Genomic DNA, 13,876 nt, shown 5'->3' with positions numbered 1-13,876 from the left:
CAAAAAATTCCCCACCATCACTTTAGTGCTGGGTATCGAAACCAGAGCCTCACATATGCTAGGTAAGTGTACTACTACCTGTTGACCTAGATAGGAAGTGGAGAAACTTCCAAAGCAGGGATTCCCATCACCTTGCATCAATGGCAGGGGTGAGGCGGCTAATAAACTGGAGTAGAGTTGCATGCTCTTGGGCTTGGAGAGATAGCTCAGCAGGTAAGAGCACTTGAGTTCAAGTCCCCAGAACCCAGGTAAAAATCCAAGCATGACAGTATGTGCCAGGAAACCAGGTGCTGTGGAGACTGGAGGCTGAAGCATTTCTGAGGCTTCCTGGCTAGCTTAGCTCCTGTCTTAGATCGGAGCCCCGTTTCAAGAGGATAATGTGGGGGGTGATAGATGAGGACACTCAAGATCTTACCCGACATCACAGATGATGAGAAACATATCCCGTCATGTGCGCACACACATGTGCATACACACACATTTCGCTATTAAAAAACAAACAACTAGCCGGGTGGTGGTGGCGCACGCCTTTAATCCCAGCACTTGGGAGGCAGAGGCAGGCAGATCTCTGTGAGTTCAAGGCCAGCCTGGTCTGCAGAGCGAGTTCCAGGACAGGCTCCAAAGCTACACTGAGAAACCCTGTCTCAGAAAAACAAAACAAACTATAGGGCATTGGCAAGAACATTCCCGGGAAAAGAAAGACAAGGCGACTTGCTCCAGAGTCAGAAGGTCCAAGGAAATGGGTTTTGAAGTGCAGGAATGGATATTTACTTGGATTCAGTGCAGTCAACAACAAGAACTACATCTCAGGGTTGGGGTTTGTTGCGGAGCGTTTGAAAAAGCTGCCCGTGGGCTGGAGATGTAGCTCAGAGGTCAGGCTTTGCTAGAACTGACTCTGCGGACTGACTGAGGCCCAAGGAAGAGGAGGACCAAGGTGAATACAGGAAGCTCAAGTCAGGAGCCAGGCAGACATCAGCTTGAGTACGTGGACAGCACGTGGGGATCTGACTTGGGGAAACAGGTTGAACAGCAATGTGGAGGTACCAGCACCAGCTCTCAAAGACACAAAAGGCAACAGCCTGGTTCAGAGCCGAAGAGCAGAAGATTAGAGTGAGCAATAGATGCACAGACTATACCCACCAAGCACTGAGCAGACACCGGTGGGTCTTTGTGGGCTAAGGCTTAAACCAAGAAGCACTGAGAAGAAGGTAGAAGCAAAATCAAAACCATGCCTAGGGAATTTACTGCTACCATTACCAATAATAATAGTAATAACAATAATAATAATATTGTTTTTTTTTTTTGAGACACGGTTTCTCTGTAGCTTTGGAGCCTATCCTGGAACTAGTTCTTATAGACCAGGCTGGCCTTGAACTCACAGAGGTCTGCCTGCCTCTCGAGTGCTGGGATTAAAGGCGTGTGCCACCACCACCCAGCTCCAAAAACATTATTTTAACTATTATTATTATTATTTTATTAATTTTTTGAGACAGGGTTTCTCTGCGTAGCTGCCCTAGCTGTCCTAGAACTCCCTTTGTAGACTAGGCTGGCCTCGAACTCATAGAGATCTGCCTACTTGTGCCTCCCAAGTAAAACAATTATTAACATCACCTAAGTGTGATTTTTTTTTTTTTTTGGAGCCTGTCCTGGAACTAGCTCTGCAGACCAGGCTGGCCTCGAACTCGCAGAGATCTGCTTGCTTCTGCCTCCCAAGTGCTGGGATTAAAGGCGTGCGACACCATCGCCCGGCAACTTCTGGTCCTTTTGCCTCCATTTCCTGAGTGCTGGGATTATAGGCGTGTACCAGCATGCCTGGTTTATGAGTGCTGGGCTTCAAACCCAGGACTTTGCACATGCTAGGCACACACTCTCCTAGCTGAGGTATGTCCCCAGCACTGACTTGGTAACGATGACCATGGCAGCTTCTCACAGGGCAGTGATGCAATGAGGTGGGTGTTAGTATTCCCTTTGGACCCGTGAGAAAACAGATGCTCAGAGGCAACTCTTCAAAAGTTAGCTGGAGACAGTTTGATCTACACACAGTTCTATCCACAACCAGAGACCCTGAAAATAACAATAAAACTATAATAGGATATACTTGAGGAGACTGCCTCTTATTACCTATCCCACCATCTGTGACTTCTAACAATTTGACTTTGAAATTAAATTCTGTTCACCTCTCCCTTTTCTCTGATTTGGACTCCCCAGATTTGTTCACTCAACTTCACCTTCAGGGCCACGGGATGGCCCGGCTTTCTCTGAGGGGTTTTGAAATCTCTTCTCGTTATGCAGGGTGGCCCTTGAAGGTTGTGTCTGAGCGTCCGGTGAGGGGTCCTGCGGGTCTCCAGGTGCTGAAGGGCTCTGCTGCTGCTGTAACACATGGGTTCTGGTGAACGTAAGCCCCACGTCCGTGCTGGGGCTGGGTTTACCACAGAGCTTGGACTTACAGAGCACAGCAGGAACAGGGTTTCCTGAGAGGAAGGCAGAGGCAGCTGAAGTCACGCAAGAGAGAAGCAGAGTTCTGGCTGGGAAGATTCTAAGTTGGACAAAGTCAGGATGCTGGACTTACTTGCCTCATCAGGTAGAGGACCCAGGCTCCCAGGAGGAGGGCTGTGAAGCTAGCAGCCAGCAGGTCTTGGGACCCCAACCTTGGATTGGGGTCTGAAGCTTTCTCTTCAGGATGTGGTTCAGAATCCCAAGGCTCTTCCCTCCTCAGGCTCAGGAGCTAGAAACAGAGCGGCTTTCACTCTTGGTACTCCCTCCTACTGTGAAACTCCCAATTCTTCTTGATCACTGGGTTCAGGGCAGGGCTTAGCTGAAGGTGTGTGTGTGGAGATGTGGGGGTCCCTGCATGATGGACTTGCAGTGCTGGCCATGATCTCAAACAGCAAGCTGCACAGGAGAGGAGTGGACCAAATCTATCAGAAGGGCAGCATCTCTTTGAACATCATTAAAAGTTCACATGCTCAGCCGGGGTGGTGGCACACGCCTTCAATCTCAGCACTCGGGAGGTAGAGGCAGGTGGATCTCTGTGAGTTCTAGGCCAGCCTAGTCTACAGAGGGCTACACAGAGAGAGCCTGTCTTGAAAACAAACAAAACAAGAAAGAAAGGAACCATTTGCTCACTGGACTATTGCTGAAACTATAAGATGCACTTCTAGGATCAGACATTTGTTGGGTCTGGGGCAAACTCCCAGCGTCTGAAAACCATTGCTCCTTCTAACCTTGAACAACTCACTAGCACTTCTCCAGTCTCCCCCAGGAGACCACACCTTTATAGTTTTGTTCTATTTTCAATTTCTCACTTGATGAATATTTTACAATGTTCACCTGGAAACCACGCTCTGTGACTTAGGAAGCCAATATCATTTTGACATTTTTAACATGCCTGGTAGTAGCACCAACAACATGTTTGTTTTCTGGGAACTTTCGTGATATTAACTGGGGAAGAGGTACAAGCACTGCGTGACGTCTCTGGGTCTACCCATAGCAGCTGGCATCCCAGCACTAACCTCAGAGAAGAGAGCCAGAGCGTGGGACTCCTCTGGGGCTCTTGTCTCAGCAGACCCTTTCTCTAGGGTGGGATGAACCCTCAGCATGGTGGTGTGCAGGACCGGTGGGAGTTCATGGTATCCTAAAAGCCAGAGGGTTGAGGATGCCGTCAGCATTCCAACTCAGAAACTGGGCTTATAAATCTTCATCTACTCCAGATTAAAGTCAGGGGATCTCACCAATGAGCAGCCACTGGCTGGGCAGGGCCACGCTGCCTGAAGGGTATCTGACAGCAGTGCTGGGTGAGCCCTCTCGCTCCCCTGAGACTTGAAGCGTCACCTCATCTGTTGTGGGGCCATCCATGGGTGCCAGGGTCAGTCCACGGGGCTATGGCAGAAGATGGAGAGCCACATGTGAAATAAACCCCTTTCCTGCTCTATCCCTCTTTGCATCCCACTCAGAGGCCCCGCTTCTCACCACGAGGGCCACCCCAGTGTGGACCAGTGCTTTGGAGACATAGAAACCAGCTTCTTCTTTCCCCACATACAGTGTCATCCTAAAGCGGAGGGAAAGGAAGGATGAGTGATTCTGGTGGGAGGCTTCAGCATTACTTATGTCCCTGTAGCTTCTTCCAGATGGACTCTGGGATTGACCATGTGACTTGCTTTAGCCAATAAGAGAAAGACAACACAAGCTGATTCTTGAATGGTTGTATTCAAGTTGCCCTGCCTCCCCCACCTTGGTTCTGTTCTCTGAAGCCCTGAGACTACCGTGTAAGGAAACCTACCCTCCCAAAAGGGACGAAAGACCTTACGGTATACAAATGAACCATTCTATTTGATGCTAACTTGGCCAACTGGCCCACCAAGTACTAGATAGGTGGGCCACTGTCCCTGATCATTGCCTCCACCAAGTCACCAGTTGATTTTTTAGAGACCAGAAAAATGACCTGGATGGCCCCCAACATCTTGGAAAGCAGCAGGTGTCTTAAAACTCCAAGTGTTGGGGCTGGAGAGATGGCTCAGTGGTTAAGAGCACTGACTGCTCTTCCAGAGGTCCTGAGTTCAATTCCCAGCAACCACATGGTGGCTCACAACCACCTATAATGAGATCTGGTGCCTTCTTCTGGCCTATAGGTAGGATGCTATATAAATAAATAAATCTTAAAAAAAAACCAACTCCAAGTGTTGGTGTATTTGCTATGCAGCAAAACTAACTGCTACAAAATCTATAGCAGCGTTTTCTCAATATATTTCTCACTTTTTGTATGTTTGTTTTTTTGAGACAGGGCTTCTCTGTGTAGCTCTGGCTGTCCTGGAACTTGTTCTGTAGACCAGGCTGGCCTCGAACTCACAGAGATCAGCTTGTCTATGCCTCCCGAGTGTTGGGATTAAAGGTACCTGGCTCACTTTTTTTAAAAAGATGGACTTTACTACATAGCTCAGGCTAGCCTCACATTCATGCCGCTCTGTCAGCAGCATCCTGAGTACTGGATTACTGGCCTACACTACCACACCTGGCCCAGACCTCTTATAAGAACTCAGTTTCCTAAACTGGAACTCATCATCTCTCTTTTCACCCTTTGCTTTTCTCTCTCTTCCTCCTTTAGTGCTTTGAACTTCTGAAAATGATAGCAGCCATGAATTTCTAAAACTTCTAGAAGCCTAGAACTTCTAGAAGGCTGAACTCTCTAAACATTCCTGATCCTCCTCATACCCCCTCCTTCCTCTCTGTCACCTTCTACTTAGTACCTTGAGTTTTTCTGCTCCAGCCTGCAGCATCATCTTTTTTTCCAGTGTAATACATTTTATTTTGAAAATGATTGGATATTTTGCTTGCATGTATGTCTGTATACTACACACATGCATGGCGCTCATAGAAGCTGAAAGAGGGCATCAGATCACTGAGAACTGGAGTTACACATGGTTGTTAGTTGCCATGTGAGGGCTGGGAATTAACCTGGGTCCTCTGGAAGAGCAGTCAAAGCTCTTAAGTACTTAAGTATGTCTTTCCAGCACCTCTGTGGTGTGTGTGTGTGTGTGTGTGTGTGTGTGTGTGTGTGTGTGTGTGTGTGTGTGTGTGTGGTGGTGTTGTCTCCAGGCAGTTATGACTGGTTTTAAACTCATACAGATCTACATGCCTTTGACTTCTGAGGGCTGGGATTAAAGGTCTGTAGCACCATGGCCAGTCCCATGGTATCATGATTTTCCTACTCATTCAGCAATACTCTATACTGTCACCAGAATAATCTTTCTGAAATGAAAACACGAGTCAGCCACTTCCTGGCTTGAAACTCTCCAGGGACCGTTCCTTAGCCTTGAAAAAAAAATGTTCAAGCCTTCTAGATGTGATCCTGGCTTTACTACAGCCTTGGGCATGAGGCTGCTTAGACCTATGGCTCAGTCTTTAACTTCCGTTCTGTACCCTGTGTACCATGCCTTCTCCCACTTTCTGCTGATCCTTTAGGCCTTAAATTAGATGTTTCTTCATCTAAGAAGCTTTCCATGGCTTCCTCTTACTTGTCTCCTATCAGACTCTGAGATTCCCGTAGGCAGGAACATTGACTCTGTTGTTTGCTATTGGATTTTCAGAGCCTAGTAAATAACCAGCATACAATACGTGCCCACTTAGCATTTGTAGAACAAATGGAATGAATGGGCAACCCCTGATTTCTCCAGTCTGTGTCTTAGGATGGCATAAGGCAAGGAGAGGCTTGGAGTATTTAACAATCAGTTCAATACAGCATTTATAGAGCAAACAGGTTGGGACTCAGAGTCTTCTCTGAGGACAGACTTTACCCAATCACTTGCTAAATGGTGACTATCCCTGAGTCCTAGGGACCCTATCTTGACACCTGATTCAGCTGTATTGGTGGCTCATGGTTGAATATCATGACTGGCTATTTGACGGGGGCTGTACCACCTCCAGAAACTCCCTCCTTAGGCTCTAGATGTGGACACTTACAGAAGCTGGATGTCTAAGGAAGAGAAGTGGGCAGCCGTGTCCTGGGATCTGGAGGCAGGAAGTCGGATGTGGCCCCAGCGGAGGACAAGAAAATGTAGAGTGTCCCTAGCCAGAGAAAGATGAGGCAGCTGGCGCAGCCCATCCTGATGCCATGTGTAGATGCCCATCACAGGCACTCCCAGGTCCTGCGTCCACAGCACACTTCCACTTCCCGGGTCCACGGTGAGCAGCAGGCCCATCCCACAGGATGTCAGGTGGCTCATGTCTGTCAAGAAAGGCAGCTGGGGAGATGTCAGAGAGACCTCACGGGACACACCAGAGAGCAGCTCAGGTGTGCAAAGGTCATTTGAGGTCACGTAGAGGGAAACAGTGAGTTTCAAATGGGAAGGGATTGGCTGGGCCATCTAAAGTTGACTCGGGTGTGTCTGTGAGTCTGGGCCATTTGAAAGAGCTATGATGAGAGGTCATTGAGGGAAAGTTCTTAAGATGTAGCTCATCAATCATAGACATGGTCAGACTGATGTTTGCCAAGGTCAAGTGCTGGGTCCTTTAGCAAGCACATAGAACCTGATGGGGCCAGTTAGGAGCCCTGCTGGTGTCACTTATATGTCACAGTTGCCTGCATGGTGCCTCATGAAGAGTGATGGAGTCAAAGTTTGAGGAGTCAGTTAGGAGTACCTGTGAGGTTCCTCGTTGTGGTGGTTTGAAATAAAATGGTTCCCAAAGGGAGTGACACTATTAGGAGGTGTAGCCTTGTTGGAGTAGGCGTGGTTTCATTGGAAGAAATGTGTCACAGTGGTGCAGGTGGGCTTTGAGGTCTCATATATGCTCAAGCAATACCCAGTGACCCGGACCACTTCCTGTTGTCTGTGAGTCAAGATGTAAGAACTCAGCTCTCTCTCAAGTACCATGCCTGCCTGCATGCCACCACGCTCTCAGATGCCATGCTCCCCACTATAACAATAATGAACTAAACCTCTGAACTGTGAGTCACTTCAATTAAATGCTTTCTTTCTTTCTTTCTTTCTTTCTTTCTTTTTTTCTTTCTTACTTTTTTTCTTTCTTTCTTTCTTTTTTTGAGACAGGGTTTCTCTATGTAGCTTTGAAACCTGTCCTGGAACTTGCTTTGTAGACCAGGCTGACCTCAAAAGGCACAGAAATCCACTTGCTTCTGCCTCCTGAGGGCTGAGATTAAAGGCGTGTGCCATTACCACCTAGCTAAATGTTTTCCTTTTTAAGAGTTGTCATAGTCATGGTTTCTTTTCATAGCAACAGGAACCCCTAACTAAGACACTCGGGAAGATGGTAGGGTGGATATATAATATCAAGGGGTTAGCAAGAGTTATATGGAGGAGTCACTCTGGGTCATATGCAGAAGTCACTCACCATATTGAGGTCAGCTAGGAATGGATGGGATTGCTCAGGATATTGGGGAGGTTGCTAGGTGTCCCCTCAGCTGCAAGGAGTCACCTCAGGCTACCTGGCTGGGGTAATTTGGGGTATGGATAAATTCATATGTATTTCTCAGGCTATGTGAGCATCAGTTCTGGTACCCAGAATCATCTCAGGTCACCTGTCAGGCTGTATCGTTCAGCATGTGAGTGGGCATCATGCAGGTGGATCAGTATGTCCTGATGTCACTCAGGACTTCCCAGGTTGGGGACTTTGATCCAAGGTAAAGCAGAGAAAGGTGACACTCACATTTCCCAGGTGAGTCCTCCATGGGGGGCGCTGAGTAGCGGCGGTAGGTTGTGTTCCAGCGCAGGGCTGGAGCTCTTGGGTCATGCATGGAGACCGTGTACTCTGTGTGTGAGAAACAGAGGTTACCAGAAATGTAGTCATACTTCCCCAGTTCGACTCCAGAGACTGTCCCTCCTGTAGGGTTGGAGGCTTCCCGAGCATTTGGATCGGAGGCCTAATGATCAAGTTTATCATTATACCTCTAGCTCCTTGGTCATACTAGTACAATGTGTATTGATGACTGTCAGACTGACTGACAAGCCTGAACTCAACCTGGATAGCAACTGTCAGGCCTGGGCAAAGAAAATGAGGGGATTTCACTGAACATAGGAACATCTGACTTACGCGTTCGGCCAATGTAGAGTTGAGGGGTAGAAAGGCCTTCTGTGGTCAGTGTCATGTGAGTCTCCCCTGATTCAGGGTCCACCACAAACCAGGTATCCTGCTTCCGGCCTGTGGAGGGGGACAGTGAGCTAACTTTCAAGACAGCGTAGGAGGTGTGTGTGCCCTTTTGTCCCTGGCCAAGTTGGCCTGGCATGACCTAGGTCCCCATCCCTCCTGGCTGGACTTGCCACACACAGGCTGCAGAGATACTCACCTGTGTAGAAGACCCCATCGGAGCTGCGACAGGGAGAGGCGTGGACCAGCTCCGGGATGGTGAATGGCAATTTCTGAGATGTAAAGATTCCAAAAAGGGAGAAGTTCAGAAGTGTGTGAGTACTTCCTGCGCCACCGCTGTGCCACACTCTCCCGAGGGCAGCCCAGAGAAACCCTTCCACTGGGCACCTTGTCCTTTCTATTTCCCAGGAGAAACTGGTGCTGGGAGAGGCTCAGAAACTCAGATCGCGACTCTCAGGCAGCCCAGTCTCAGAGCCAGCCTCCTTAGTCACTCTGCTATAGGGCCTCTTCAAGAACTGCAGAAAACCCCACACTGGGTGCTAAGACACCGCATGAGTCCATCGATTCCACCTGATGACCTCCTCCAAATAAATAAACAGACACACATGGACATACAGCCCAGAGACACTGACACACCCACACAGACACACCCACAAAGACATCCACACGCACACGTGCACACACACACAGGCTTTAAAACTCAGTGACCACAAAAGACTCAGCAAGATCGAAGAGCTGTTTGGATTCAGTGTTGATGGTGAATGGGGGTCTGCTCTCTCACCGTCCTTTGGCTCTGATTTGTCAGGAATCAGATCCCAGTCTAGGTTGTGTGAGAGTCCTGCATTCAGGTTTTTTTATGGGTTTTAACAAGGGGGCACTGAGTGGGGTGAGCAGATACAAATCACCAACTTTTAGAAACAGAGTCATTCAGCTGACACACATGCGCGAGGAAACTCAGTCCAGACTAGCAGAACAGAACTACCCAGCCTAACTTTGAGGTTTTGGGGTTTGAAGTCTTTGAATTCATGCGTGATGTTATTTAGCAAAAGCTAACCAATACAGTTTTTACCTTACTGCCCTCTTAGTCTTGGAGATGCCCCCTGGAACACTCAAGGGTCTGATATTCTGCTCTGCAGACACAGCCAGACCCTGCCCACTTTGGTAGACAGCCTTCCACAGTGCTCAGAGCCCTGACTTAGAGTATCAAAGGCCACCCCACTCTGACACGCTGTCCTTCCACAGTTCTCAGAGCCCTGACTTAGAGCATCAAAGGACACCCCACTCTGACACGCTGCCCTTTCACCCATTGGTACTCTGGCTGACTGAGTCCTGCCCACACCCATCCCAGGCCATGAGGGGAAACAGACCATCAGTCCCTGCTGTTTCTGGGTCCCCAAGATGTACAGGCTGCCATCAGCTGGGTCAGAGAGAAAGGCCGTTCTGTGGAGCAGAGGGACATAGTGAAGGCTGGGTGTGTAGTCCTGGTTTTGTGAAGGCCTTGTCCCTCCACCTTCTCAGCTAGTAGACCCGACCCTTGTGGGAGACACCTTGGAGCAGCCAGAGGCCTTTACACATCATAGAAGACTAAGTCTCTCCCCTAAGACTCCCACGTGTGGCTCCCAAAACCCTCATCCAACTATGGCTGCCACAGCCGCTCTCTCCTTAAGAAGCCCCATTTCACTTACTCTGTGACATACATTGGTCCTTGGATGATGGGGTCTGCGGGGACAAACACACAGAACTTGAGTCTCTTTTTGACCCTATTGGAAAGCATAGCTAAAGCACACCAGCGTTTACCCTGTGCCAGAGGCAGACCCAGCAGGTGGCAAGAGTTCTCTGGGTAGTCTCTGTCATGCTACTTTGCCCGGGTTTGCAGGCAAAGCCATTGAGGCTCAGAGAGTTGAAATAATTTTCCCAAGACCAGACAGTTAGCGAGTGGTGAAGTTTCCTACAGACACTGACTTGCTGGACTCTAGTGCCTGTGTGAGGGCACTGTGTGCGTGTGCATGTGTGTGTGCATGTGCGTGTATGTGTGCGTGTGTGTGTACGTGTGTGCATGTGTGTGTGTGTGTGTGTGTGTGTGTGTGTGTGTGTGAGGGACAGAGGTGTCTTCTTTTCTTTAGACAGCGTCTCCCACTGAACCTGAAGCTGGCCAGCCAGGAAGTCCCACAGATCTTCCTATCTGTGCCTTCCCAGTGTGTGTGTCCAGAAACACACGGCTGTGGTTGTTTTTATTTGTTTGTTTGTTTGTTTGTTGATGTGGGTGCTGGCAATCTAAACTCAGGGCTTTGTGCTTGTGCAGCAAGCACTTTACCAACTGGGCCATCTCCCTAACCCTTTAGTGCGCATGCTCTTATCTTCCATGCCAAGGTGACTGCCCACTCTACCACTTAGAGAGATAGGTAGCTACTCCTTGCTCACCGTCCTTCAGTGTCCACTTCAAGTCCCCCGTCTGCTTGTTCAGTGCATGGAGACTTCCATCCAAGGTAGACACAAACAGAAGGCTCTCTGGCCTGAGAGTCTGGACCTGGAGTGGGAAACAAAACTCATCTCGTCTGAGGGTTTCAGGACCATCTTGCCTTTGCCGCAGGCCGGAGTGACTACGAGTCCTCACTTTCTACCTTATTTATTGAGACAGGGTCTCTCACTGAACCTGAGGCTCACTGATTCTACTAGACTGGCCAGTGTTCTCCAGGAAACACTCTCTCACCCCACTGCTAACCCTGATTCCTGCCACCCAGCACTGGGGTGGCATTCATGCCCGAAGTCATCAGGCTTTTCTGTGGGTGCTGGTGATTCAAACTTAGGTCCTTGTGACTTAGTGGAGAACAAAAGGGCTTCGCTGGTGCATGCAGCCTACCTCTGGGACAGGAGCTGAGTATCCCTACTGCACAGGTCAGGGAGTCTGGGGCACAGGATGGTCAGAAATGGCACAAGCGGGTGTTGAGTCTCCTCCAGGACGTGGTTTCCTTCTCCTTAGTCACACGTGTGCCCCTTTTCAGAAGACCCTTTCTCTCTCCCTGGACTGGCTCTGCTGCTTTCGGTGCCAAGCTTTGTAGTCCCCTGATGGCTACAGGAAGGAGGCCTGGCTCTACCTTCTATCTGGCCCCTGCTGGACTCACTTGCCAGCCCCGGGCCCTCCTTGAGCAAACAAGGTGAGGCTGAGCTCAGAGCAGGAATCCTAACATCCGGGTGGCCCAGCCCACATCCTGCTTCAGGACCCTCAGGTTGGGGGTGGGGCCAGTGGTATTTGCTGGAGAGTCAGGAGCCCACCCTGATCCTCTCTTGTGGGCCTCAGTCTTGCCATCTGCAACATGACAAAGAAATGGGCCAGGGGAAAGGCTGCCTCCTGATCGACTGCCCCAAAGAGAATTTTGTTTGATCCTTTCAGTACTTAAAATATTGCTCTTAATTGTCTTTCTGCTATTGTTTTGTGAGACAAGGTCTCCTGTTGCCTGCTGTGTAGAGCAGGCAGCTTTGAATTTTCAAACAATCTTACTGCCTCTGCCTCCAGAGTTATGGCATTAAAGGGATGGAATGCCATGCCCAACATTAACAGTGTTTTGTTTTGTTTTTTGTTTTATTTTAGCCAGAGATCTGATTGATTGATTGATAGTTCTTTTGAGATAGAGTCTCTCTGTGTAACTCTGACTATGCTAGAACTCACTCTATAGACAGGCTGGCCTTGAACTCAGAAATCTGCCTGCCTTGCCTCCTGAGTGCTAGGATTAAAAGGTGTGCGCCACCACTATCTGGATGAAAATTTTAATTTTAAAAATCCAGGTTTTCATTATTATTCTCATTTTTAGTTTTTTTCCCCCCAGAAATGTCAGGTCTGGACATACCAGGCTCCCATTATTATTTGACAACTGCGGAGCGAGCCTGAGCTGGGAGAGGGGCTCCCAGTGCCTAATTCTACCCTATCCCTTTAACTAGGAGTGAGGGGTGGAGAAAAGAAGAGAGAGACCCCAGGCTGGGCAGAGTGAACTGATTGGCTTCCAGCAGGCAGGTTGGACCAGATCTCTACACTTGAAGATAGATCATTTGTCCTAGAAGTTCTGAGTCTGAGGGTAGGAGGTGGTGATCCAGTCGCACACAAAGGGAAGCGGCAGTATACAGCGCCAGAGCTTGAACCAGTTCGTTTCACAGCAGAAGACCTAAATGGATCATATCTTTCAAGACTTGATTCTCAAAGGGTTTTAGAGGCCTGGCTTCACCGTCTACTGTCTCCTCCGCACTGGCCCCCTTGCCATCTCTGCCACCGAAGAGGCTGAGTGGCGCATCTTCCCATGTAGGCTGTAAGAGGCATCTCCCCGAGTTTATGAGAGGTTCACTCTCTAGGCGTTGATTTGGGCGAAGGAGGGAGAGGCAGGCATCCCTACTGACCAGCTACATCCGCAGTCACCTGACCCTGCACTCACCTGTGGCCCGATCGTCTCCAGCAAAGTCGCAAGCTGCAGCAGGAACCCTAAGGGAGACCACGGTGGGAACCCCCAGGCTGAGCTCGCCATTGCCTGTGGGCATCACAAAGTCGCCAGCTTCCCTCTACTCACGTCGTGGCTCCAGGTGACAGCGGAGCTCTCTCCTCGGGGGAGACTCCGCCCCCAGCAGTGCCAGCTGGGGAAGCAGAGTCTTAGGTGAAACCTCACCCTGTGGTGGCCCCCGCCCTTCCTATCGCACCTACCTATCGCAGCCCGTCCCTTCCTCCTTGGCACTAAATGCTGCCAGTTTGAAGGATTTTGCTGAGGTGGACTGTGGAGAACTAACAAGGTCTGTGTTGGTTCTCTCTCTCCTCTCTCTCTCTCTCTCTCTCTCTCTCTCTCTCTCTCTCTCTCTCTCTCTCTCTCTCTCTCTCAATATTTACTTATCTTATTCAATGGGGTGTTTTGCTCGCATGTATCTCTGGGCATCATACGCGTGCCTGGTTCCCAAGGAGGTCAGAAGATGGTGTTGGATCCCCTGGAACTGGACTTAGGATGACCGTGAGGCTCTGCCATGTAGGTGCTGGGAATGAAACCCGGGTACTATGCAAGAACAAGTGCCCTTAACCCTCTCTCTGGACACTGTATAGATTCTTCATCCTTTCTTACCAAGGCAAGGCTCAGGCTCAGAACTGGAGCTAACATTCAGACACCTGACCTCAGTGCCTGTGTTCTTTATTATTTCTTCATGTGGCTGGCCTTTTCCGAACTGTTATGAACTGTGGATTAACTGATGGAGCCACTCATTTGTCCAACAGGTATTTCACGATCCACTAGGCTACCTTGCTGAGCAAGACAGA

General features: G+C 49.3%; 1 protein-coding gene across 1 annotated transcript in view; it reads right to left on the bottom strand.

The window, feature by feature from the left end:
• Positions 1-13,106, bottom strand: part of Ern2 (endoplasmic reticulum to nucleus signaling 2) — a 17,953-nt gene extending 4,847 nt beyond the window's left edge. The window contains 13 exon segments of the mRNA XM_005351128.3: positions 2,229-2,370; positions 2,570-2,725; positions 3,513-3,634; positions 3,732-3,879; positions 3,970-4,048; positions 6,457-6,721; positions 8,158-8,259; positions 8,542-8,649; positions 8,795-8,867; positions 9,963-10,035; positions 10,281-10,314; positions 11,017-11,122; positions 13,017-13,106. Coding sequence (XP_005351185.3) covers positions 2,229-2,370; positions 2,570-2,725; positions 3,513-3,634; positions 3,732-3,879; positions 3,970-4,048; positions 6,457-6,721; positions 8,158-8,259; positions 8,542-8,649; positions 8,795-8,867; positions 9,963-10,035; positions 10,281-10,314; positions 11,017-11,122; positions 13,017-13,106 — 1,498 coding nt within the window.
• Positions 13,107-13,876: the final 770 nt, after the last annotated feature.

Source organism: Microtus ochrogaster, chromosome 8 (assembly GCF_000317375.1).
Source record: "Microtus ochrogaster isolate Prairie Vole_2 chromosome 8, MicOch1.0, whole genome shotgun sequence".
NCBI classification, from domain to species: domain Eukaryota; kingdom Metazoa; phylum Chordata; class Mammalia; order Rodentia; family Cricetidae; genus Microtus; species Microtus ochrogaster.
Note: the sequence above shows the minus strand (reverse complement) of the source record. Positions and strands in the feature narration are given on the sequence as shown.